Consider the following 24684-nt stretch of genomic DNA (forward strand, 5'->3'; position numbering starts at 1 on the left):
CATTGCCGAATTAACGTACTTAGTATGGCCACATGCACTCGACTTTATACAATCAATTGCCCAAAATCAAATTCTGTAAATTCAGAGTAATCCCGTAGTGTAGACATACCCTGTGTCTGCGACCTTTCACCCAGATGGCTAGTGAACACCCACACATATGTCTAAGACCTTTCACCTAGATAGATAGATTATGGAAGAATGGCACAGGAGTTTCCAGGTCTGTATCCACAAACTTAACAGGCACACCACAGGGAAAGAACCAAAATAACCAAGGAACAAAAATAACATTTGTGTGTATGATCTAATGTCATTAATATGTATGTACCTGTCATTAATACGTACAAACATACTAGCCTATGGAGTAAGTGTACCTTAACATTTTTTTTGTGGGCGAGGAATGAAGTTTGGGCATAGGAGGAAGGATTTCAGGCACTTGTGCCCTATAAAAGAGGTGACTCACCTTGCTAGAAAAGCTAGCAATCTATGACGACTACTTCTATTAGTAGGCTGTACTTGTTTTTAGCAAACTTTCTAAGTTCCAAGGGGACTAGGCTAAGCTTGGTTTTCCTAAGCGTTTGTTCTTAGTTTTGTTTATTAGGTTTTAATTTTAAGTTATATAAGTAAACTCTAAGTTAGCTTTGATAGCTCTTAGCACTAGAGTCTTCTAAGCATTGCACCTCTCACTCAAGAATTGAGGAACCTGAATCGCGAGAGGCGAGGCTGGTCCTGTGTCTCTTACCATCAGGTTATCAAGGAAGAGTGTGAATATATTAAGACGTAGCTGTGAAGAAGTAGCACATTAAAACATTATGTCAACAAGTCAGACTACAAAATAAAGGCCACTGCAGAGTCAGAACCCCTTGGTCTGCCAATGGCTAGTATTGATCAAGTTACTTGGGCCAAGATTTTTATTTAAAGTTTGTGTATACAAAACACCTGGTTCATGCATGCAAGTCGGGATGACATGCAAAAATTTACATAAATGCAGATTTCCATCTTGCACATGCATCAGATATTTTGCACTTGCAATTCATGTGCAGAAGAATATTCATGGGTTTCTAAATGGTTGGGCCTCAATTGTTCTGTGCCTCAATTTCCCCAATTGTGGTCATACTATTTTACAGGCTTAACTTTTTCAGGCTTATCTAATTTTTGTAAAGTACTTTGGCCTCCTTGGATAAAAGGGGTTTTAGAAGAGCAAAGCAATGTGCATTCTGATTAATTTAACTTGAAATTCCTAAAGAATGTACAGCACTTCAAGGTTAAGAGATGAGAGATCTAGGCCTCTGGTTTTAAAGATATGATTAATCCATAATTTTCTTTTGAGTTTTTTTTTCGGGTGTGTGTGTTTGTTTTGTGGTCCCTAGTGTAAGAAAATGCCAGGATTTCTCTGCCACTGGCCCATGGGAAGTTGTCACTGAGACTGATGGGAAGCAGGTGCTGGCCACTTTTGATGCTGTTGTGGTTTGCACTGGACATCATGTAGAGTCTCCTATTTCACTGGAGACTTTCCAAGGTAAATCACAGTCATATTAGGTGAAATCCTGGCCCTGCTGATGTAAAGGGGAGTTTTGCAGGATTTGACCCATTGTCTATGTAGGGCCTGAATAGCAGTACTCACTCCGTCTCCGTGAACACAGCTGGACTGCTTCCAGGAGTCAGTACTATTCAGGATAAGTATGCCTTGCAGATTTGCCCTCTTAATGTCACAGGCAAAGAGTTTGTGGGTAGGAGATGTGTAGGGAGGCGCCCTGGCTCCCCGCAGCACCTGAGGGGGATGAGTCAGAACAGGTGCCTCAGTGGGCGGAGCCACCGCCACTTGTCCCCGCCTCCCAGAAGTTAAGGGCCGGCACAGGAAGTATAAAAGCCCGGCCCCAGCGCTCAGTTAGCAGCAGGCTGCCGAAGAGGACAGACGCTGAGGCCCGAGCTCCTGCTGGGTCCTGCCTGCCCTGTGCCCGGTATCCGGAGGAAAGCTGGCCGGACCTGCCCCATGCCCGGTATCCGGAGGAAAGCTGGTCAGACCTGCCCCGTACCCGGTATCCGGAGGAAAGCTGGCCGGACCTGCCTCGTGCCCAGTATCTGGAGGAGCGCTGGCCGGACCTGCCCCGTGCCCGGTATCCGGAGGACCACCAGCCTGACCTGCCCTGAGCTCGCTACCTGGAGGAGCTGCCAGAGCATTCCGCCATCCAGTATCCAGAGGAACCCATGGTCTGGGACCCGCCGGACAATGCCAGCAGAGGACAGGTACCTGGAGAGGGGGAATTTGGAAGTGGCCCGGAGGTGGCCGACCCCAGTCTGGCTCCAGGGGACTTTGAACCAATGTCAGTGTGTTGCGGCCAGGATTCCCCACAGACTGCAGCGAACCCTTGCCGCTGCTAGGGCCCCGGGCTGGGACGCAATGGAGTGGGAGGGCCTGCGTCCCCCCTGCCACCTGTCCAAGGGTGGCAGATTTCCCCTCCCCCTGGCCTGAGGAGGCCTTCTGTATAGACTCACTGTTTGAACTGTGTTTGCCCAGCCCTTTGCTGAAGGAGCTGAGCCTGAACTATTGACTGCCCCGCCCTGCCCAAGGGCCTGGGCTTAGACACTGTGTTTGCTCAGTCCTTTGCTGAAGGAGCTGAGCGTGAACTACTTACTGCCCCGCCCTGCTCAAGGGCCTGGGCTTATAGACTGTGTGCTTATCCGCCCCGCTGGAGGGCCGGGACTCTACCTTGTTTACAGACCCTTTATTACCTCAACCCTTGCTGAGGGGTTCGGACTCCACGAACTGCTGTGTGTAGGGAGGCGCCCTGGCTCCCTGCCGCGCCTGAGGGGGACGAGCCCCAGCATGACCAGCTTACATGAGGTTTCAGAGTAGCAGCTGTGTTAGTCTGTATCCGCAAAAAGAACGGGAGTACTTGTGGCACCTTAAAGAGACTAACAAATTTAATTGAAAATAAGCTTTCGTGGGCTACAGCTCACTTCATCAGATGCATAAGATGAAACATATAGTAAGAAGATATATATAGATGCAGAGAACATGAAAAGGTGGAAGTTGCCATACGAACTCTAAGAGACTAAGGTCTTGGCTACACTGGCGCTTTACAGCGCTGCAACTTTCTCGCTCAGGGGTGTGAAAAAACACACCCCTGAGTGCAGCAAGTTACAGCACTGCAAAGCGCCAGTGTAAACAGTGCCCCAGCGCTGGGAGCGTGGCTTCCAGTGCTGTAAGCTAATCCCCACGGGGAGGTGGAGTACCTGCAGCACTGGGAGAGCTCTCTCCCGGCGCTGGTGCTGCGACCACACTTGCACTTCAAAGTGCTGCCACAGGACCGCTCCCGCGGCAGCGCTGTACGGCTGCAAGTGTAGCCATACCCTAAATAATTAAGATAAGCTATTATCAGCAGGAGAAAAAAAACTTTTGTAGTGATAATCAAGATGGCCCATTCCAGACAGTTGACAAGAAGGTGTGAGGATTTCCCCATGTTAAGTATCCTCACACCTTCTTGTCAACTGTCTGGAACGGGCCATCTTGATTATCACTACAAAATTTGTTTTTCTCCTGCTGCTAATACCTTATCTTAATTAATTAGCCTCTTAGAGTTGGTATGGTAACTTCCACCCTTTTATGTTCTCTGTATGTATATATATCTTCTTACTATATATTCCATCCTATGCATCCAAAGAAGTGGGCTGTAGCCCACAAAAGCTTATGCTCAAATGAATTGTTAGTCTCTAAGGTGCCACAAGTACTCCTGTTCTTTTTGCACAGGACAGCAATCCTAGTTTATGTCCCTGTCAGCTCACCTAGCAGGCTGCTAGGGGCCCTGCCATGAGGACTGTCCTGGGGCAGGTGACCCCTGGCTGTGGAGCCCTGGGAAACCTGACTCAAGCCTGGGCTCTCAGAACTTCTGGGCTCTCAGCTTCATAGCAAGGAGCCTAGAAGCCCTGACTCTAACCAGGGCTCTGAGCCTGGAAATCTGGGGTTCAGTGTCAGGTCTTCCAGATTCACTGCCATGGAGCTGCACTTGAGGTGAGCAGCTCTGGCGCAGCCCTACCATATGGACCCCCCTGGTGCCAGACTCCCACACTTCCCTATTCCCAGCCCTCACTGGCTCCCCAGCATGTTGGGCAGCCTTTTGAAATGCCAAAACTTCTTGCAAACCAGCACCAGCTCTTGTCAGCACTGCAGCAGTTCACTGCCAGTCCACTGGCTAACAACGTGTATCATGCGCATACTTTGCACCTGCTAATATCGTACAGCTCGGGTTGTGTAGCTACAGAATGCCTAGATTCACCAGGGCTTGACACCAATGTCTGGCCAAATTGTCTCTTGGCCATTGACCTCTGAATGACAATGCCTCAATATTCCATCTGTTAGCCTAGAATGTCTACTTGTTGCCATTCCTCCTGAGCTTACTTTGTTCCCTTCCAGAGTGCCCATTTCTCATGCAGTGACAATGACTTGCTGTCTTGTGCTGCCCAGGCATCACTGCTAATTCATTAACTGAGCCAACTGAGATTACTATTTTCCTTGCAGGTATGAACGAGTTGAAAGGCACCTACCTTCACAGCCAGGGATACAAGAACCCAGAAAGATTTCTGGGGAAGAAAGTCCTTGTGGTTGGACAGGGGAACTCTGGAGCAGATATCACTGTACAGCTAAGTCAGAGAGCTGAACAGGTACAATTCCTGAAATTGCTTATGAATTACTGGAGAGAGGTAACTTTTACATTCTTATGCATTCATCTGTTGCCAAATCAAGCACCAAAACGTCATTATACTGGGAGAGCTTTTATTGAGACTTGGACTAATGACCCAACAGGTCTTTTCCATAGTTTTTCTGACTGCAGCCCAGATTCGGAATCAAGAGTTGCCATTGTCAAACAGCCAGCAGACCTATATGACATAGTAGGTGGTCTCAGTCCATATTTTAATGCTCCTGATGTCCTAATCTTATAAACCACCACCAGATATGTCCCCCTCTAGTAGCAATCTGTGAAAGTGTGGCTGTAAGCCGGTGCGTTCGGGCCCCGTCCCCTCAGGCGCGACGGGGAGCCAGGGCGCCTCCTTCCAGGCCGCTGGACGGCTCACGCTCCGCTCCCGAACTCGAGGGCTGAGCAAACAAACGTCTATAGGCCCTGGCCCTTAGACAGGGCGGGCAGCAAACAGTCCAGGCTCAGCTTAGCGGCTGAGCAACCAAAGTCTATAGCCCAAGCCCTCAGGCAGGGCGGGGCAGCAAACAGTCCAGGCTCAGCTTAGCGGCTGAGCAACCAAAGTCTATAGCCCAAGCCCTCAGGCAGGGCGGGGCAGCAAACAGTCCAGGCTCAGCTTAGCGGCTGAGCAACCAAAGTCTATAGCCCAAGCCCTCAGGCAGGGCGGGGCAGCAAACAGTCCAGGCTCAGCTTAGCGGCTGAGCAACCAAAGTCTATAGCCCAAGCCCTCAGGCAGGGCGGGGCAGCAAACAGTCCAGGCTCAGCTTAGGGGCTGAGCAACCAAAGTCTATAGCCCAAGCCCTCAGGCAGGGCGGGGCAGCAAACAGTCCAGGCTCAGCTTAGCGGCTGAGCAACCAAAGTCTATAGCCCAAGCCCTCAGGCAGGGCGGGGCAGCAAACAGTCCAGGCTCAGCTTAGCCTTGGTACAACATACACCGCGTTCTAAATATGATCGACACGACACAACACATGACCATATTAAGACAACAACTATCCATCCACAAAAACAGAATTTTGATAAAAAAGAACATACTAGATGATGAGTAACCATATCGCTTCGCAGGTAGTTTCCGAGGATTAGAAATTGGCCATATTCATGTCCAAAGACCAGGAGTCCTAGTAAAAAAAATAGAATATGAGGTATGGAAGAGCTAAACAAGTATACAGGGATTCACCTTGTCCTTCTGTAGACTGATGTGAAAAAATCCTGAATACCGCAAGAAAGGCTTGCCTGACAGACGGTGTAGATGCTTACTGAGAGAAAGCCTACACCAAGCCGAATCACTAGTAGTAACTTCAGATGTTGTATTGAGAAAACGCTTATTACAAACAATTTTGTATGATGCACAGAACTTGGAATAATGACCCAAACAGAGGTTAGTCTTCAATAATAATAGGTCAATCCATCTTTACTTGGGTTGACAGTCCCATTGCAATAATACTTGGAGATAACAATGAAAAAGATAAAAAATACATAGATTGGAGCCCCCCCAAAATCGATCAGAAAAAGACCAGTGAAATGCATACCTCCCGATTTCAATTATAAGCAAGACCGACAATAAGCCCTTTAGCAGTTTCTTAATGGCATAATTTGATGTCGTTTCAAGCAACCCGGTGAGAACTCAGTAGAGATGAGAAGAGAAAAACTGTGCCCAAGGTATCAAATGAAATAATTAATATTGAAGGGGATCATCAAACTGAGTAACTTCGCCACATGACGCGAGAACAGCTGATTAACCCTAATCAAGAACTCCGTAAAAGCCACGAGTATCATATCACTGTGCGGAAGTTCCAATGGCATCATTGTAATGGGAAATTAGTAGTCGCACGCAACCACCCGCAGATATAACATCATCTACCTGTTGATAAACGTGCTTGACATACATCGTCCCGCGACAAAATTCTTGCAAAATGTATGATATGGGAAACCCACGACGTATCACAAGAGAGGACATGTGCCCGAGTATACTGGACTCAGGTTTGGAATGACTCTTCCAAGCTACATTCGTCACCAGCCGCTCTCGCAGGAATGGGATGGGACCCAAGACACCCTCAATTAGAAGAGGAACTATAGGTTCACACAAGAGCGATTACGAGGTGCCTACAACATGACAAAGAATCCTGCCAAAGGCCCAGATCTCGCAGGCAAGAATATAAACATAAAGGAAGCTAAATGACGATAAGGCGCCTAAATTGAAGTATGCGTAAGAAACCGAAAAAGTTTCAAATTACGTGGCTTCCCCGCCCGAGTATAATTGACCAACGTAATAGAGCACTTTCAGTAAAGCGTTGCCAAAACAATAACAGGAAAATTGAACACAGTGACAGCCGGCATGCAGGATACAGAACGAGATGAAGATGACAAAGCCGAAGGCTTGCTGTGGAATCAAAAAGCTGCAATGAAGCACCGAAAAATACATAAAAAAAATGGTCCGCACATCTTGCCAGCCGGAATAGGCTAAAGAACACTTTGAATGTGGAGGATGCTTGATCAATTTGCACCCCAATACTCCTTCAGCTGGCTCGAACCACATCAAACCCATGAGTTAACTGCAATCTGAACAAAGATGAAGCATCTCATTATACCGTAGAACCACCACACAATATTGTGAGCCGCATGATATAGGAGGCAGAAAGGCTGACGAGAACAAACTCAAACAGAAAAACAAAAATGAGACTATCACATTCCCCGAGAGAAGATCGGTGAACAAACCAGTCCTAAACATGTGATGCCTGGCTGTCCCGCATGCACAAGGAAAGGAGATGGGCTCGTTTCGAGCCTGCTTTAAGGCGATCGTAGGTTCGTTGAAAGATCTGGCAAAGAATGCGCACCAAACAAAGGAAAGGACGATGCTCAGAACAACTATCAAGAGAGGAACAGGAGGAGAGTTGAGGGAAAAAAAAGGAAAAACCTATGTCTAGGTGGCCAGAGTCTGGTAATCCTGCTAACTGCAAGAAGACTAGATAAGTTCTTGTCCGTCATATCCTTTGAAAACCAATATACTAACTAGCACAAATCAAGCAAGTGCCTGAAAACACGACCCATATATTTGGTGGACAAGTGAGCAGAAACCGGAAGACTCCACTAGTTAGTTGCCAACGCGCCATTAAATAGAATCAGTAATTTTTAAATTCCTAGAACTCTACAAAGCAAATCCGCGGATATAACAAATAACCTGAAATCATGAAATTGTCCCGATTACATGAATCAGTTGTAAAGCAGAGACACAACACATTAGGTAAGATAGCCAGTGAGTAGCGACAGAGAAGGTCCAAGTAAACGTGCCCAAGCGAAAAGAATGGGGTTGCTCTTGTCGAACGTTCCACGATGAAGTACCCCTGAAGAAACACGTGGAGACTAGATTCTGAACCATGAGCATCAACACGTACTTATGACCTTTGGAGGCGAATAAATAGGAATGACAGAAAATAGCAAAAAGTTAATGGAGCATAAGCCCTGAAGAAGAGAAAAGAACCTGCCATGATCTTGCACGCAACTTTCAAAAAAGCATGTATAAAAGGAACAATTAGCATCGTCGAGAAGTAGAGAGGCTAAGAACCATAAAGTTGATGGATAGTATCTTCAAAATGGTGCTGAGCATGTAACTCCTATGTTAACACCATAGACTAAAAGCCTTGAAATCAGGCAAATATCCAATAAGTTATATCAACAGAAGAGTGCTAGCAGGAGAGAAATACAGCTCTAGTATATTGATTTAATCTCGAATAACATAAATATGGAAAGAAATTGACAACCTCAATGCAAGAATAAATTTCGAAAAAAATTATTAAGGCAAGAATTAAAACCTTTACAGTAAAAGCAAGCAATGGCAGAACAAGAACATAAAAGCCAACACATTAATCCTACCTGCCTCAATTCAACACGTATACCGTCGGAGTCTCACGCGTGGGTTCAATGTACAAGGACCTGTGCCATGAACATAAACAACATGGGAGGGTATGTGCGCACGATAATGAAGGACAAGAGAAAAATGAAAAAGATATTGATAACAGAGTTGCTGGCACAAGCTAGATCCGCCGAAACGTTCAATGGCCGCCAATACCGCGGTCCCACTTCAACTTAAATAATACATTGGTATTTCCATAAAAACATAATCAGTTAATTAATAATTATGTTTTCTCGACAAAATAGAAAGAAAAATAATATATCCAACAGGATAAGAAAGAAAGTGACTACTGCAGACCATGACTCCACATAGCCCGAGCTGATCTCCAACTTTCCTTACAAAAAATAATGACGCAAAGAGCCATCGACAACCATAGGCAAAAACCAAAGTTAAAACCCGACTGCTCACCAGTGGCACTCACTATTAACTCAGTGAAAGTTTAATATCAACCCCATATCACGGACCAGCGCGCTAAGATTCGGACATTGATTTGACTTAAACCAAATAATTAATAACTCTGTTCTCCAATCAAACCAATACGCACAAATCCAGCCACTAGTAGGCTGGCTAGCGTGGCCAAACATGTAATGATTGAACGCATCCAAAGTCCTGTTTGGATAAAAATAAAGCGGGAAAAAAAGAGGATGGGGTAATTAAATGAAAAAACTGCTCTAGTATAAAAAAAGAAAATCAGAAAGAGAATGAGTGATGACCTGCCATGATAAGAAGAAGACAGAATAACCAAGGAACAGATGAAGCAAGGAAAAAAAATAATACTTCTACTAGGAGTCTTTCACGAGAAAAAGCTATTAAAAAATTACTAGTTAAGTAAGAAATAAAAATTAAAGAAAAAAAGATAAATTGAGAACTATATCTGCCGGACCGACTTGCCTTACGACAGGTACAGTGAGAAAATTCACAGCAAACCAATCAGACACGTCTCGAAGTGATCCAAACATGAAAGGAAGTTGGTGAATTGTGCAAAAAGCAGTAACCACTGGACGGATACATTCGAAACAAAGGAAGATCCAAACGGAATGACCCGTCAAATAAACTAATATACATCCTGTCACCCCATTAATCCCGCGTCCCGCAACAATGGAGACACCAAAAAACCCGACAAAAGAGTGAGTAGGACACGTGAGATGTAGGTAGTTTATATCGTCGCAGACACTCCAGCTGGTTACCAATCCGACGTTACCGAACCACCCAACCACACGCCAGAAACTGGAGGCGCACACAACCGCACCAACACAATAAGAAGACAGGCAACCACTCGAAGCCAGTGACGTAACTAAGATGTTTGCGAGCAAATAAAACACACAGGTCCAAGGAGAGGATGAAAAGAAGAGAAAGAGTTTAGAGGGGTGAACGAAAACAAGTAGTAGACCAAAGCTCAATAACCGTCTGTCCATGAAGGCAGAAGCATGAATTTCGGAAAATAACTGGGAATGAATTAATGCCTAAGCACAAGGAGTATACATTATTAATACGATCCACGTCATCATATCCACTGCTTTCCTACATCTTAACTCCAGACAATCTATGAAGTACAAGACCAAACCTGAGTGAGAATTAAGGTTTGTCCATTGCTATCTGTTTTCCTACTGTCTGGTTTTCCCTCGTCTCATTCACTCCAAATTTGGCAATGACCTACATTTCCTTCTTTCTTTGTGTTGTTTTTCCTGTAAGAATAAAGGCTCCAAGTTGAAAAGTCATTTCAAAACTTTTCCCCTCCTCTTTGCCTAAGTTCAAGAAAAGGCTTGTTTGCTCCAAACACAATATCATGGTATCCGAGAGCAACTAACTCTAGTGGGTGGTTATCACTAAAAGACTACGCAATTAAAGCAAACAAGTGTCTCGAATCATAAGCATGGAGTCCACCTTCCACTGGTAGGCCACTGTATGGGGTTGCGGGCATAGAAAATAGGTTTTTTGTCTCAGAAAACTGGTAGAAATGGACTCCAAATCAATATGAGTGATAGAGGAGATCACTGGCTGAGAGTCACATCCAAAGTGGCTACACAAAATGCAATTCAGCGTGAATCCTTATGTTGATTTCATTCTAGACCACGAAGCTACAAATTCTAACTCAAGTTTCTTATTGGAAATAATAATATATTAAATAGCTCGACGAAGAGGTTGGGCATTAAGGGTAATAGGCACAGAACATTATAGACATGCCCAAAAATACCATGAGTACATGCCAGAACAAGATTTTATGGCTTCGCGCGCGTGTTCGCAAGCCAAAAACCGTCCAGCGTGTCCACTGAATATCTGAGAGTGGAAAGTTGCGTGTAATGCTACTGTGAACAGGAAAGCGCAAAGTAAACTTCGTAAATGGACCCCAGTGAAGCATAATGATGCTGTGCAGGCCTGCGTTTTATGTGGGTGACCCTTGCCATTGTTGGAATAAAAGAAGCTATAAATGCCTGCCAACTTATCATACACAAGAATCTGCCAGGGCAACTAATCTCCATAAACAGTTTGGACAATCAAAGATTAATTCACACTTAATAAGAAAAGTACTTCTTTCACTATCCCAAAGCCCGATTAATAGATCTGAAGATGGTAGTGCAGGGTACCCCTATCTAGCGAATGTAATATCAGCTAGAAGAGTGTCGAAGAGAATAAACTTCCTAAAGCATCGGTACTGTTTTCCCTCAGCATTCAATGCGCAAGGTCCCTCAACAACGTTGAGAAAAAATAGCGCAGACCTCAAGGTGTCCATTTAGCCTCGACTGCGCAATGATGTTTCTTGTTTTGGATCTAACATGTTTCCTGGGTTAACAAGGAGAGAAAGTCGATCTACAACTGTATGCAATTTTCCAAGGTCTGAGACGTCGCAACGACGCAAAGACAACCTCCGCAGGGTTATCTGGCAAGGTGTCATAATGGAACTACGACAGCGAACACGTGAAGGCGTAACAGCTATTCTGCGAGTTACAAAAATCAAGGTATAGAAATTAGGAGAACAGAAAATAACAAAAGCTTAGGGTTGTTAAGACACGAGCATCTTGAGCGTGGTAGAAGTGCAACCTCAATAATTAAAAATACTCTCGAAAATGACAAATGTCCAAGCCCACACCTGAACGTCTACAAGGTTAGGCCAACCGCTATCAAGCCAGCCACCACTGTCCGCAACGTATAAGACTATACTACGATGTGTACGAGCTAGCGAACTGAGTATGACTTTAGAAATATGTAAAGAATAATAAAAGAAACCATACGCTTTTAGTTCCGTGCACATCCAAAGAACAATAAAACACATTCCGCACCTAAACAAACGGCCCATCCACTATTTCGCGACAAATTAGCTCTGTCCCCTCTTGAGTAGTGTTTGTAAAGCCATAAGTTCAGTCTTAATGGTTTTAGTTTGATCGTTGCCTAAGAACTTTGACAGAAGCAAAGCAAAGCACACTGAGAACAACACCCCCCGTCCATGGGCCAGGGAGAACAAGCCAAAGGCAGGCAGCCGCATTGCACTATAGGTACAGGAAAGGTTGGTGATCTGGTCAGGTGCCATCCTCCTGTGAGTCAATTCCTGGAACTCAATGTATGCCACCAAAAAATGTGATAGAAAGCCTCTAACAGACTAACGAGAATGCGCAGCCTTCAGAAGGAAACATGTAAAAACCAAGGTTTGGCACAAAGAGAGACGTGAGCTATCTAGAAAAGCCATGGGGTGATAACGAATTGAAAACCAACCATCCCCACCACATCTAGAAAATGTCCTACTTAGCCAGAATTCAAAGGCTGGCAATGAGGAGGGCATTTCGTAGCTATGAAAATTTCTGCCTGCATGAGATGAAACGCGAGATGCTTGGATCTCCCAAACCAACCAACTCTGCTGGTCATAGCAATGCAGGCACCGTCACAGTTTCCTCTCGCAAAGAAATGAATGTTCAACATGTTCTTCAGATTCTCTATGTAGTGAAAAGCCGTAATAGAGAAAAATTACATAAAAAAAGTAAAGCGTTAGCGATTTATCTAGTGAAAATACTGAAAATGTTGTATTTAAGAGAACGTAGAAACGACAAAATAACACTCGTGAGAATTGCGATGTTCTCATCGATAATGTAAGTCTATGGGTATCATGTAGATTCGTGAGCTTTTAGGCAATATGTATTGGGATGCTGTTTGAACCGTGCAGCAGTTGGAGTCACAACATAAGCTATCGGACAACACAGAGACTACACGCCCAAAACGGAGAAACATGTAGATCCAAATGGAGTAGACGAGTGCAAGTCCCAGGGCCACCACGCGCCCTCACTCAGCCTTATGCTCAGACGAGAGAATTATGACAAACGTAAAGAACCAAATAGGCTGCTATCGCTAACACCCTATGCCAGGATGCTAACAAATTGAGCAACAATACCTCTTATGCCTCTAGTGGACTATGTGAATAAAATAAGAAGAAAGCGTGAGGAGGATCACGAAATCTGCTAACGCATCCTTCAACCGTATCAACTGGTGAAACAAAGAGACACTAAAGTAGTACATGTTTCGTACACGCTTAACTCAGTGTAGATTAAAAAAGCAATATAACCGATAATATCCGCATATTATATTAGAAAAGACAAATGGATCTACCTTATTAGTACATAAAGAAATTAAATATTTTAACATGTAAGATACAAAATAGTAGCTTCTAAGGGTCCGCAAAACCAACAACTACCAGAATGTAAAAATACGTAAATTAAGACACCTGAGCGAACGTGAGAAGGAAACACGTAAAACGTGTACGTGAAGTACCTAAAACTAGTTCACGAAGTGTATTACTTGAAGTTAGGTATGTAGCTCCAAAAAGAAAATGAAGCAGAGAATAAGTGATGAAAGATAGTAGAAAAGACCATTCTGACCCAAAGATATTATCAACCTCTAAGGACAAATCAGATACACAATTCGGTCAGTGGTCAGATATGCAGACACCATAGAAACCCATGAATTAGGAGGATAAATAGCGACACAAGTACATTCACCAAAAGATGAGCGAAGGCACTCTCATTATTCATTTGAGCAGTATTTGGAAATAAATTCACAAAAAATAAAAATTAGTATCATTACTGTTCCATCTAACAAGTAATTGACAGGAGAATAGAAATACCTAGTCAAGACTAATAATAACAGCCATGAGCTAAAGGACTAATCATGCAGACCACACATGATTGTTTATGGCTTGAAAAAAAGGCCGAATGCACGACTAAAAACAGAAGCCGCTAACATTAAACCTACTAGTACTAACAACACAGAAAGAAAAGGAGAGCCTGAAAACGAGCTCGGCAGCCAAATGCATGGGAAGCACGACGCTCAGAGACAAGAAACAGAAACAGCATCGACAGATCAAGAAAGCATTATCTAATATATCAGCCAAATCTTAAAATAACAGAAATAAAAAGAAAACGAATCAGAATCGCATGCCAGACAGGAAACATAACAATAAGCATATAATAGATCCTGAAATGGACATTCAAAGCCTAACGCAAGATGAAACGATAAAAAGTCGATCATCAAAGGAGAACAGCTGACGCATTAGGGTCGCACCAAAAGAGAAGTTATGCAGATGATGGATACCATGCAGCACTGAGTCAGACCATAGCTGAGGGAAAGCAATCTTCTATTGATTAAACTATAAGCGAGAGGACACAGAGCACAGAGTGCATAAATCCACTAAAGCCACTACAATCAGGTAATCTTTATTCTTGCATTGAAATAATAGCGCAGGAACTGCATTTGCGACTATGCCCAGGTATGTAGAACTATACGTATAGTTAAAAATATAATCGAAAACTCGAAAAGTATGGTAACGAGAAGAGAAGTCATAATCATATGCAGGCACATTAAGACAAAGACAACAAGCTAGCAAAGAAGGTATAGCGCATACCTTTACCGTCAGTGAAGAGAGAGATGCAGTGTTGAAACATACGACCTAAGTACAAATACCGAACCAGGATAAATGGAGATAGTAAAACCCACAACCATAAAAAACTAAAATAAGAATATAAACAAACTAATACATATCACAGGGAATCATCGAAGAGACAGAGAAAAGATAATGGAGTCATCTATATGGCGCACATTAAAGCTAAGATATAGCGATCAAGAAGCTGAACAGAGCATGTCGGACAGCAAAAGAGCTCGAGGCAAAGTACAGTAACAGTATTTATCCCCGCCAAAAGATAAGTCGATGCCCCCATGCAAAAGCCAGACTCAGCGAAAACTAATTGTATCGCCGCCTACTAGACTCGCAACGAAGACCACAGGAACCACGGCAGCAAGCTCCACGACGTGTCTGTCGAGCGACCCATCGAGAAGGTTCACTAGGACGATACCCAAACCACGTCATCATTCGCCCAGTACAGGAACCGGAAAGGCAACCGACCGCAAGGAGGGAGTCAGAGCCAGAGCGAAGACGCTCCACGCCGAGCTCAGTAGCGTGCCCGCGGTCCTCCACTGACACAGGCCGCCCCCGACACAAAATTCTCCTGACCAGCCCTGCGGCGCCAAATACAGCTTCACATGCCACGCGCGGGAAACCGCTGGGAGCAAAAAAAATGGGACGAACGCTTTGGACCCCCAAATCGGCACTCGGCTCCGAGGCAACCTAAGTTGCCCCTAAATTGTAACACCGCTCCTGCTCGTAGGACCTAAAGACAGCGAACAGCCAGCAAAAGACAGACCCCAGGGAGGAGTAGAAAAATCGAAATAGACAACACTGCCGCATGACCGTGAGCCAAAACATCAGCATAAACCACAATGCCAGAACGTTCTAACCAAGGAAGCTAATACCTTGACAAGCAGAATAGCGATGAGGAAATTGAACACACTGACCCGCTCGCGAGAACAAAGCCCAAATCGCACAGCAACACACCGGGACAGCACCACAGAAAACCGGCCTCTTCAGGGCAATCTGTCGCTGATGTGGGAGAAGCCTGATGTGGAATGAAAGCACCGCGTTGCCACCCGAGATTTTCTGTGTTGAGCGCACTTTACGGACAAAGCGTCAAAGCCCTGTAAGTGGAGGGATAGCTAATGCTTGAACATTGCGCCTAAAACCCGCCAGAAGAGATGCATGTGAGGTCCCCCAGTCTCTGGAGGAACCCATAGTGGAGAGTCGCGCAGAAAAGACAAAAAAAAATTGGGATTGGCCCCCTGCGAAGCAAGGGAAGTGACAGAGGATAACACCGAGAAGTTCCACGTGCCACCAAAAAGAAGAGTAAACAGATGGGCTGAGACAAATAAAGTCTCCAGGCGTGCAAGGTCACTGGGAAGTAAGTTTCCGCTTTCGAGAGGAACAAGGGAAATAGCCCTCTAAGAAAAGACAAGCTATAAAGGAAAAACGCCTGCAATGGGACAGCCGGATAAGCAGAAGCGAACTGACAAATTTAAGCCGATACAGAGCATAGAAAAAATTTCCAGGGAACAGAGCAAGCAAGAACCAATCAATGTAACATACTCAATAGAGAGTCAGAATGCGACACATAACAAAATAAATAAAGAGAGAGCATGACGAGGGTATAGACCGTACTTAGACGCAGTATGAGGATACAGAGACAAAGCTGGCTAGTCCAGTCCACGACAAGAAGCTTCCACGTTCGATGCACTTATCTTGTGTAGTCTAAGTGCTCCGGACAAGCACATTACAAAACTACGCGATAGTATCCACGAGGCATATAAATAAACGGAAATTGCGAACAGCGAGAAAAAGTGAAAAATCAAAAGAACGACATCAAAGGTCAACATCCTTTCGAACAACGAAATCACAAACTCAGAAAGTGGCGATGTCAAGAAACCTAATTGGGGAAAGGGCCCACCAACACGCAACGTGTCATTCACAGGACGGCGTGAAGAAACAAAAAGAATTGTGATAACAACAGGGGCGGCAAGACAGCGAGAGAACACAATGCACGGGGCAGGCCACGCAACACAAGGAGAAAGACGAAGGATCGGGAGATAAAGCAAGTACTGAACCCTGCACAGCCGCACAGCTAAGGGGTGAAATCAATATAATATGGGAAACTATCCCGAAAAAAAAACAAAAAATGGGTTCAACAATGTATCCAAGCAAATCCTGAAAAGGAAGCTAAACGTGAATCACTGTAACAGATTACTATGTTTGTGATGGTTCAAATGAATAAAATAAAAAAAGAAGAATCTAGCCCCACATCAAATGTGCATGTGATGCTATGGTAGTCGCAAGAGCTGAAGAGAGTAAAAAGAGCCACAATTCCGGATTCTGCCGTATCGAGTGCAACCTTAAGGAGATAACTAAACGGTAGAAGACCAAGCACTAATCCGAGAGCGAAGCCCAAGTGCAACCACGATAAGGCGGATGCCGGAGGAGCGGGAGCCCAAGGGAACAACAGGACATCCGTCAAGCCAGCCTGCCAATCGCCACCCCCTCAGCCTTTATACACCGCAGAAACAAAGAGGAACCAACATTAGGGATCGGACCGACCGAGCCGGATGACCCAAATGCGAGCAAGGTAAAGATACAAGCCGATTACCTTTTAGAATAGAAGAGGAGGAGGCAATGAGTAGTCCTCCAAAAGTGAGGAAGAGAACGAGGCCACTGCATACGCTTCCAGGTGAGCTGCGAAGAGAGGCCAGAGAATACCAAAAACCCCAGTCCATAAGAAAACGCCAAGGGCAACCACCCGATAGAACCTACAAGGCCATGTATTGAAATGTGCGGCCAGGAGCCGCACAGACTGACAAGCCAAGAAGCCGCTGCAGCTGCAATAGAGACGGCAGAGCCACAATAGCAGGGAAGACGAGCGCAGTCCCGCACCCCTAGCCACAAGATATCCATAGCGGGTGAGCAGAGATTTTCCACGTCGGCCCTGTCATAACCGATGAAGATGTCCAACGTCAGCACGACTGTTTTCCGTAGTATATACAACTACAGCTGGATGTTTCGAATACAGAGTAGGTTCAGTCACGCCAGCAGCTCTTCTGCCGTGAACCGAGGACGCGTATCAAGCCCACACCCAATATAAAACTAGACCGACGAGGCGCCTGCAATCGAACCATGCCTGCGGTCACAACAAAAAGCGGCCACACACAGGCGTAGACGACACTGCTGGTTGCCACCATGTCCAATCACAGTTAGACATGAAGGAGCTCGAATGGGAACATGCAATAAACTAACAAATAGGCCCCGCAGAACAGCTTAAGAGCCAACTGGTCTATTGAGACTGCGAAGCAAGCTCTGACCGCTCCTGCCGTGTGAAGGAGTGGGATCCGGTAGCTAACTTCACAAACGCAATACACCATTTATGGTGGTACAGGTGATATCCTTAGGGACGCACCTAGCCAACCGTAAGCCAACTGATCGGAAGGAGGGCTTAAGCATGACGAATACAGGAACACGAAATTGAAAACTGCACGGTGGTGGAATCCGAGAGCAGCGCACACGGCTAACAGCCGAGATCACACCGCCGGCAACCCGAGCCTGTCACACAACTTTACGGGCCGCCCAACCAGGACGAAAAGTTCATATCCCTTCAGCAGGCAGTACCAACACACGTTCGCTGGAAAACACGAGGGCTAACTAGAAGATAAAGAGACAGGCGTTAAATACGAGGTACAATGTGAAACTTCGCGAAAAAAAGCACAAAGGAAACGAGAGGAAACTAGGTAGCCTGGAGGATGCGAGAATCTGGAAGGAGACATAAGCAAGAGAAGGATAATTGAAAATAACGTCGTGGGCTACCAGCTCACGTGCGTCAGATGGCAAGATATAAAACATGGAGTACAGAAGATATTATAAAAAGAATGCAGAGGAAAATGAAGGGGGGAAGTTGCCTCTCGAAAAATAAGTAACGGAACCAAAGAGACTAAGGTCGGTGGCTACACGGCGCGCTTTGAGAAACAGCCGCTGCCAACGCTTTCGCTCGGACTCAAGGGGTGTGAAAAAAAATCACAGTCACCGTGACGTGCACAAGGTTACAGCACTGAGCAAAAAAGGCGCCAGTGTAAGACAGTGCCCGAGCGCGGGAGCGGTGCTTCCCGAAGGTGCTGTAGAGCTAAGTCCCACGGGGAGTGGAGTACCGCAAGCACTGAAGGGAGAGGGCTGCTCTCCCCGGCGCTTGGCTCATGCGGACTCAAACTCACTCAAAGTGCTGCCACAGGACGACCCCGCGCAATGAAGAACGCTGGTACGCTGGCTGCAAGTGATGCACAATACCCCAAATATTGAAATAAGCAGTATCGAAGCAGGAAAGAAAAAATAGACGTTTTGGTAGATGATAACAAGATGGTCGGCAAGGTCAGACAGTAACAGAGGTTAGGATCACCAGTAAGATACTTCACACCTTTTTGTCAACTGTTGGGAAAACGAGGCCATCGTTGGAGTATAATCTACAGAAATTGTATGTTTTTCTCCTGCTGCTAATAACATAAGCTGAATTAGAAGAGCCTCCTAGCAGTGGTATGGTATACTATTTCGCACCCTTATTCATGTTCCATGGAATGTATAAATAACTTCTGCTATAAATGCCGATTCTACTGGATCATCCACAAGAAGCTGGGCTGTAGGCGAAAAAGCTGAGCATCAAAATGAAAGATGTGTAGTCTTCTGAGAGGGCACAAGTACTGGCCTGTTTTTTAAAATGCGCACGGGGAAAAACAAATCCTAGATTTAGTCCCTGTCAGCGCTGGCACCTACGCAGGCTGCAGGGGCCTGCCATCGAGGAACTGCCTGGGGCAGTGACCCCCTGATGCTGGGAGGCCAGGAAACACTGACCTCAAGACGGCTCCAAGAAACTGGGCGTCACTTCATAGCACAAGAGAGGCTAAAAGCACTGACTGCGGAACAGGGCATCTGAGCCTGACATCGTGGGTCACGTTGTCAGGTCTTCCAGAATTCATTGCAGGAGCGCACTTGGGAGAGCGCTCTGGCGCGCCCTAAAACCATAGGGAACCCCGGTGCCAGACTCCCACAACTAAATCCCGATATCCCAGCCCTCACTGGCTGCCCACATGTTGGGTCAGCCTTTTCAGAAATGCCACAACTTTCTTGCAACCAGCCCACTCTCGTCAGCCTGAGCAAGTCATTCCGCCAGTCCACTGGCTAAACAACAGTGTAGCATGCGCATCGTTGCACCTGGCTAATATCGTACAGCTCGGGTTGTGTAACTACGAATGCTCAGGATTCACCGGGCTTGACACAGAGCTGCCAAATTGGCTCTTGGCCATGACCTCGTAATGAGCCTAGGCACCTCATATTCCATCTGTGCTACGAATGTCTACTTGTTGCGCATGTCCCTCCTGAGCTTACTTTGTTCCTTCCCAGAGTGCCTCATGTTCATGCACGGTAGGCAGAATAGACTGGCGGTCATAGTGTGACCCAGGCCATCTGACTAGAGACATAATGTCTACTGAGCCAACTGAGCTACTTATATGTCCTTGCCAGGTAAACGAGTGAAGGGCACCTACCTCAGCAGCCAGGATACAAGAGAACCCAGAAGAATATATCTGGAATGAAGTCCAGTTGTGTTAGACAGGCCTACTGGAGCAGAATCACTATGTACAGGTAAGTGCTGAGAGCTGCAGGTTACATTCCTGAAATGCTTATGAATCCTGGCAGATGAGAGGATAACTTTTACATCTTATGGCTTATTTCTGGTTGCCAAATTCGAAGCCAACACGATCATATATCTGGGGAGAGCTTTTGGACTTGGCCAAATGACCCAACAAGGTCGTTTCCATAGTTTGCATGACTCAGCCAGACACCTTCGAAAAATCAAGAGTTCCAATTGTCAACACACCAGCAGACGCGATTGGCAAGCTAGGTGGTCGTCAGTCCAGATTTTTAATTGCATCCTGTGTCCTAAATCGTTTAAACACCAGTCACCAAGATATGTGCCCCTCAGGTAGCAATCTAGTGAAGTGTGGCTGTATAAACCGTGCGTTCGTGCCCGCGTCCTCAGGCCGCGACGGGACCAGGCGCCTTCTTCAGGCGTGGACGGCTCACGCTCCGCTGCCCGAACCGGGGCGGTGAGCAACAAGCACGTCTACTAGGCCCCCCCCCTGGCTAGACAGGGCGGGCAGCAAACAGTCCAGGCTACAGCTTAGCGGGAAGCAACCAAAGTCATACCCAAGCCGCTCCGGCAGGGAGCCGAGCAACAGCATCCAGGTCAGCTGTAGGGACTAGAGCAACCAAAAGCTAAATAGCCAAGCCTCAGGTCAGGGGACGGGGCAGCAACACGGTCCAGGGCTCGCTTACGGGTCGGAAGCAAACCAAGTCAAATGGCCCAAGACTCAGTAGGGCCGGAGCGAGGAAACAATCCAGGGGCTCTGACCCCTTTGGAGCAGGCAGTAGCAACAAAGCATTCGGGGGCTCTGACCCTTGGAGCAGGGCAGATCGCAGAAAAGGAGTTCATGGGGCTCTGACCGCTTGAGCAGGCGACGGAGGTACACAGAGTCCTGGGTGAAGGGGGATCCTGCCACCCGTTAACGGGTGGCAGGCGGAACGCGGCCCAACCTCACTGACACTTAGACGATTAAGAACCGGCCCTAGTGCGCGGATCGCCAGCTAAGGGAACGCGTGTGCACAGTGGGAGTCCGCACCGAAACACCCTAGATGCGTCACGTAGCGGCTCGGGCTCAATAACGACCATAGCATCAGGAAGCCGCTGCGCTGACTGTGGTCAGGCGAACTCGCCGGTGCGATTCATCCCCCCTGTCTCGCCGGTACTGTCCTTCCTCGGACTGTACAATGGCGGGTCCCAGACCAGAGTATCCTCGGAACTGGAGGATCAGTGAGGTCCGGGAGCTCCTCGGATAGCCAGCACAGTGGTAGTTGAGCGGCTGGTGTCTCTCTGGGGGAACCTTGCGTCGCGGGCCGGTCCGACACGCTAACCTCGGGATAGGGGCCCGGGGCAGACTGCGCCGAGAACCGTATTTGCCTCTTGGGAATACGTGGCGCTGGGGCCAGCTCCGGCCAGCGCTCCTCTGGGTAGTGGGCCTGAGGTAGGCTGGGCTGAGCGGGAGCTCGGGCCTCCACGTCCATCCTCCTCGGCGGCCGGCCCTGAACTGACCTCTGAGCCCTGGCTCTTATACTTCCTGTCCCGCCCCTTGACTTCCGGGGGGCAGGAACAGGTGGTAGTGGCTCCACCCACGGGGGTGCCTGCTCTGGCTCGTTCCCCTCAGGCACGACGGGGAGCCAGGGCGCCTCCTTACAGTGGCCAAATGGGCCTGGAAACTCAGTTACCCAGTTGTCTCCTGTCTTCCCTTCCCCTTCCATTCAGGATTGAGATACCGTGGCAGAGCAGGGAGGGTTAAACTTGGACAGGCGCTTCCTGTGCTGTACCTGTCTTCAGGGCTGTCAATCCCAGAACCTTCCGGGGACTCCAAATTCACTCTAAAAATTGAACCCTAAGAATACAGTCAAAGTATAACCAGCGGGCAGCTTTTGAACGGAGACAGCAACAGGTGGAAGCAGAGCATGAGCTCAGACCAGATGTTGCCAGCCCAGTATGTGGTGTCCTCCTTCACCAGTCTCATCCATAAGTCTCCAAACAGCGTCATCAAATATCCGAAGAGTGGCATTGTCCTCTGAGAGGAATATTTGGAGATGACAGAGGTTTGCTTCCTTTGGTTTAATTTCACACTGAATCTGGGTGAGAGAATTACACTCACTGTTGGAAGCTGAATTCTGGCTTGGCTTTCAGGCATTTCTCAGCACCACCAGGGGCTCAGGGGTGATGATCCGCATTTCTGAGCATGGCTGCCCCATAGAGATGATGTACAATATCCACTTGACTGATGTCATCATGAATACTCTCCCTTTCCCCCTGTTCAGCTGGATGAATGAGAAGATGAATCAATGGTTTAACCATGGAAACTATGGCTTGGTGCTCCAAGACAGCTATTTTCCACTAGCCTGGCCAGCAGCCCCACTGTGCAACTAGGGAAGGGCTAGATAATGGAAGAGTATTGGACCATTTCTGCAATATGTTCCTGTTCAGTTTCTCATAACCTAATCTTTGGCCAAAGGATATTTTGGTGGAGCCGTGCAGAGGTGAATCTGAAGGTGGAAGACCTCTCTCTCCAAGTACAGTGACTTGGCCTTCTGAATCAGAAATTACAAGACAGAGAGTGGAAAAAATCATAATTAAATATCCAGAAGGGTGCCTGTTGCTTCCCACATTATGGGGGTATATTCTGCAAAGCACTGTTGCCTGATGGTTAGAGCCCTGGCCTGAGCCTCAGAACAGCTAGATTCTATTCCCAGCTCTGCCATTGACCTGCTGGGCAACCTTCAGCAAGTCTCTGTGCCTCCGTTTCCCCATCTGTAAAATGGGGGGTGATGATCCTGGCCTCTTTTGAGATCTACTGGCTGACAAGTGCAATGTAAGAGTAGGGATCCTGATTGACATCATCATCCTTTAGGCTTCACTTTAGTAAAGTTCCTTCACTATAGCCTGTGTACCCAGCAGGATTTTTCCAGCAATCTTAGGTGTCTTTCTGCAAACTGCTTCCTTCAGGATGCCCCCTTCACCCAGCCATCAAGCAGCCTAGTGCACTAAAGAATGCCTGAAGATGATTGCTGTGTTAGGAATTCATGACCCTGGCAATAGCTGGATGCCATTTACCCTGCTCTCTCTTCAGAGAAATGCGATTGCCAGGAATCGGCCTGTTTCTTGACTTGTTCCATCCAACTCCCATTGGATAATAGGACGTCCTCTTGTCTCGCTTTGCCTCTGTACTGCAGAACCAAGAGGCAGTGGTCAGCGATGACTGTCCCAGCTGTAGCCTCTGTGATGGCATGGTGGTGAAACCCAATGTGAAGGAGTTTACCGGAACCTCTGCCATCTTAGAAAATGGGACTGTGGAGGAGAAGGTGGATATTGTCATCTTCACCACAGGGCACCACTCCTCTTTGCTCTTGCTGGAGGAGTCGATAACACCAGGTCTCACTATATAAATACATCTTCCCTCAAACTGGAGAAACCAACACTGGCTGTTGTTGGCCCCACACAGCCACCTGAGTCTATCCTGCCAATGGCAGAGCTGCAGGCTTGTTAGGCTGCAAGGGTCCTTAAGGGTAAGGGTCTCATATTTGATCATGGTTCAGTTGTAGCCATGGTCAGAAAAGTGATTATGTAAAAATGGAACCATCTTGTTCAACCAACCAGTTCCCAGTTGGATCCAGAGCTGTCTCTGCTTCCTTGAGTGGCAAGAAAAATTGGTCATGGCAACACCCACACCAGAGTGCAGTGAGGGGCCATGGGGCCCAGCTGCCTCTGTAATAGGCTTTCCTGGAGCTCCCTACTCATAGTCCAGGCTGAGCTTCTAGGGGAAATATAGACCCATCTGGTGCCTGTGAGGTAGAGAAGGGGTAGAGACATCAAGATTCCAGGAAGCCCCTTCTTCAACCCCAGCTTGCTCCTTCATAAACCCAGATGGGGATTCCCTGTGAGGACAGAAGACAATAAACCCTACCTCTCTGAGAGCAGGGAGAGCCCCAGTCACCTAAAGTATTGTGGAGGGTAATCCTTAAGCCCAGTTTCACTCCCATCTCTGAAAAAGCATCAGACACTTAAATACTCCAAGGGACAGAGAAAAAATGATCATCTCTAGTTCCCCCTCAGGGAGTGCAGCGTGGTGGTTAAACCCAGAAAAACCAAGCCATGGGGAGGCTAGGGGGAGGGACAAGGATCTCAGGGGAGATGGGGAAGGAGGGAGAATGGGTCAAGGAAAGGGGAGTGGTGGGGACAGGAAATAGGAGACAAAAGGGTGGAGCTATGCTGAAGTGTTGGGAGAGGGAGATAGGGACCAGGCTGGAGGGGCTGGAGCAGCAAGGGTCAGTCTTGGGGTGGGTAGGAGCAGAAAGGTCTGCAACATGCTTTGTTCAGAGCCTGAACTGGAACCCAGGATTCCTGAGCTGGCAGTACATAGCTGTGCAATCCACATGATGCCACTTACTATTGCTACAAGTAAACTCTGTTAGCTCATGGCAAAGGCATATGCACTGGATCTAAAGGTTCTAACCCCACTGTAGAAATAGGTAGCAGTCAATATGGTTCCATGTGATGGCATTTCTATTGTAGGCTTGGCTATTGCATGTAACAAACCACA

The 24684-nt window shown here is 46.9% G+C and overlaps 1 protein-coding gene across 1 annotated transcript; it reads left to right on the forward strand.

The window, feature by feature from the left end:
- Positions 1–356: 356 nt before the first annotated feature.
- Positions 357–23530, forward strand: LOC116839867 (flavin-containing monooxygenase 2-like). The gene is made up of 5 exons (XM_032806112.2): positions 357–361; positions 1368–1516; positions 4517–4659; positions 22275–22484; positions 23318–23530. Exons 1-5 carry the CDS (start codon positions 357–359, stop codon positions 23528–23530), a joined length of 720 nt encoding a protein of 239 aa, XP_032662003.2.
- The last annotated feature ends 1154 nt before the right edge of the window (positions 23531–24684 follow it).

This window comes from Chelonoidis abingdonii, chromosome 7 (assembly GCF_003597395.2).
Source record: "Chelonoidis abingdonii isolate Lonesome George chromosome 7, CheloAbing_2.0, whole genome shotgun sequence".
NCBI lineage: Eukaryota > Metazoa > Chordata > Testudines > Testudinidae > Chelonoidis > Chelonoidis abingdonii.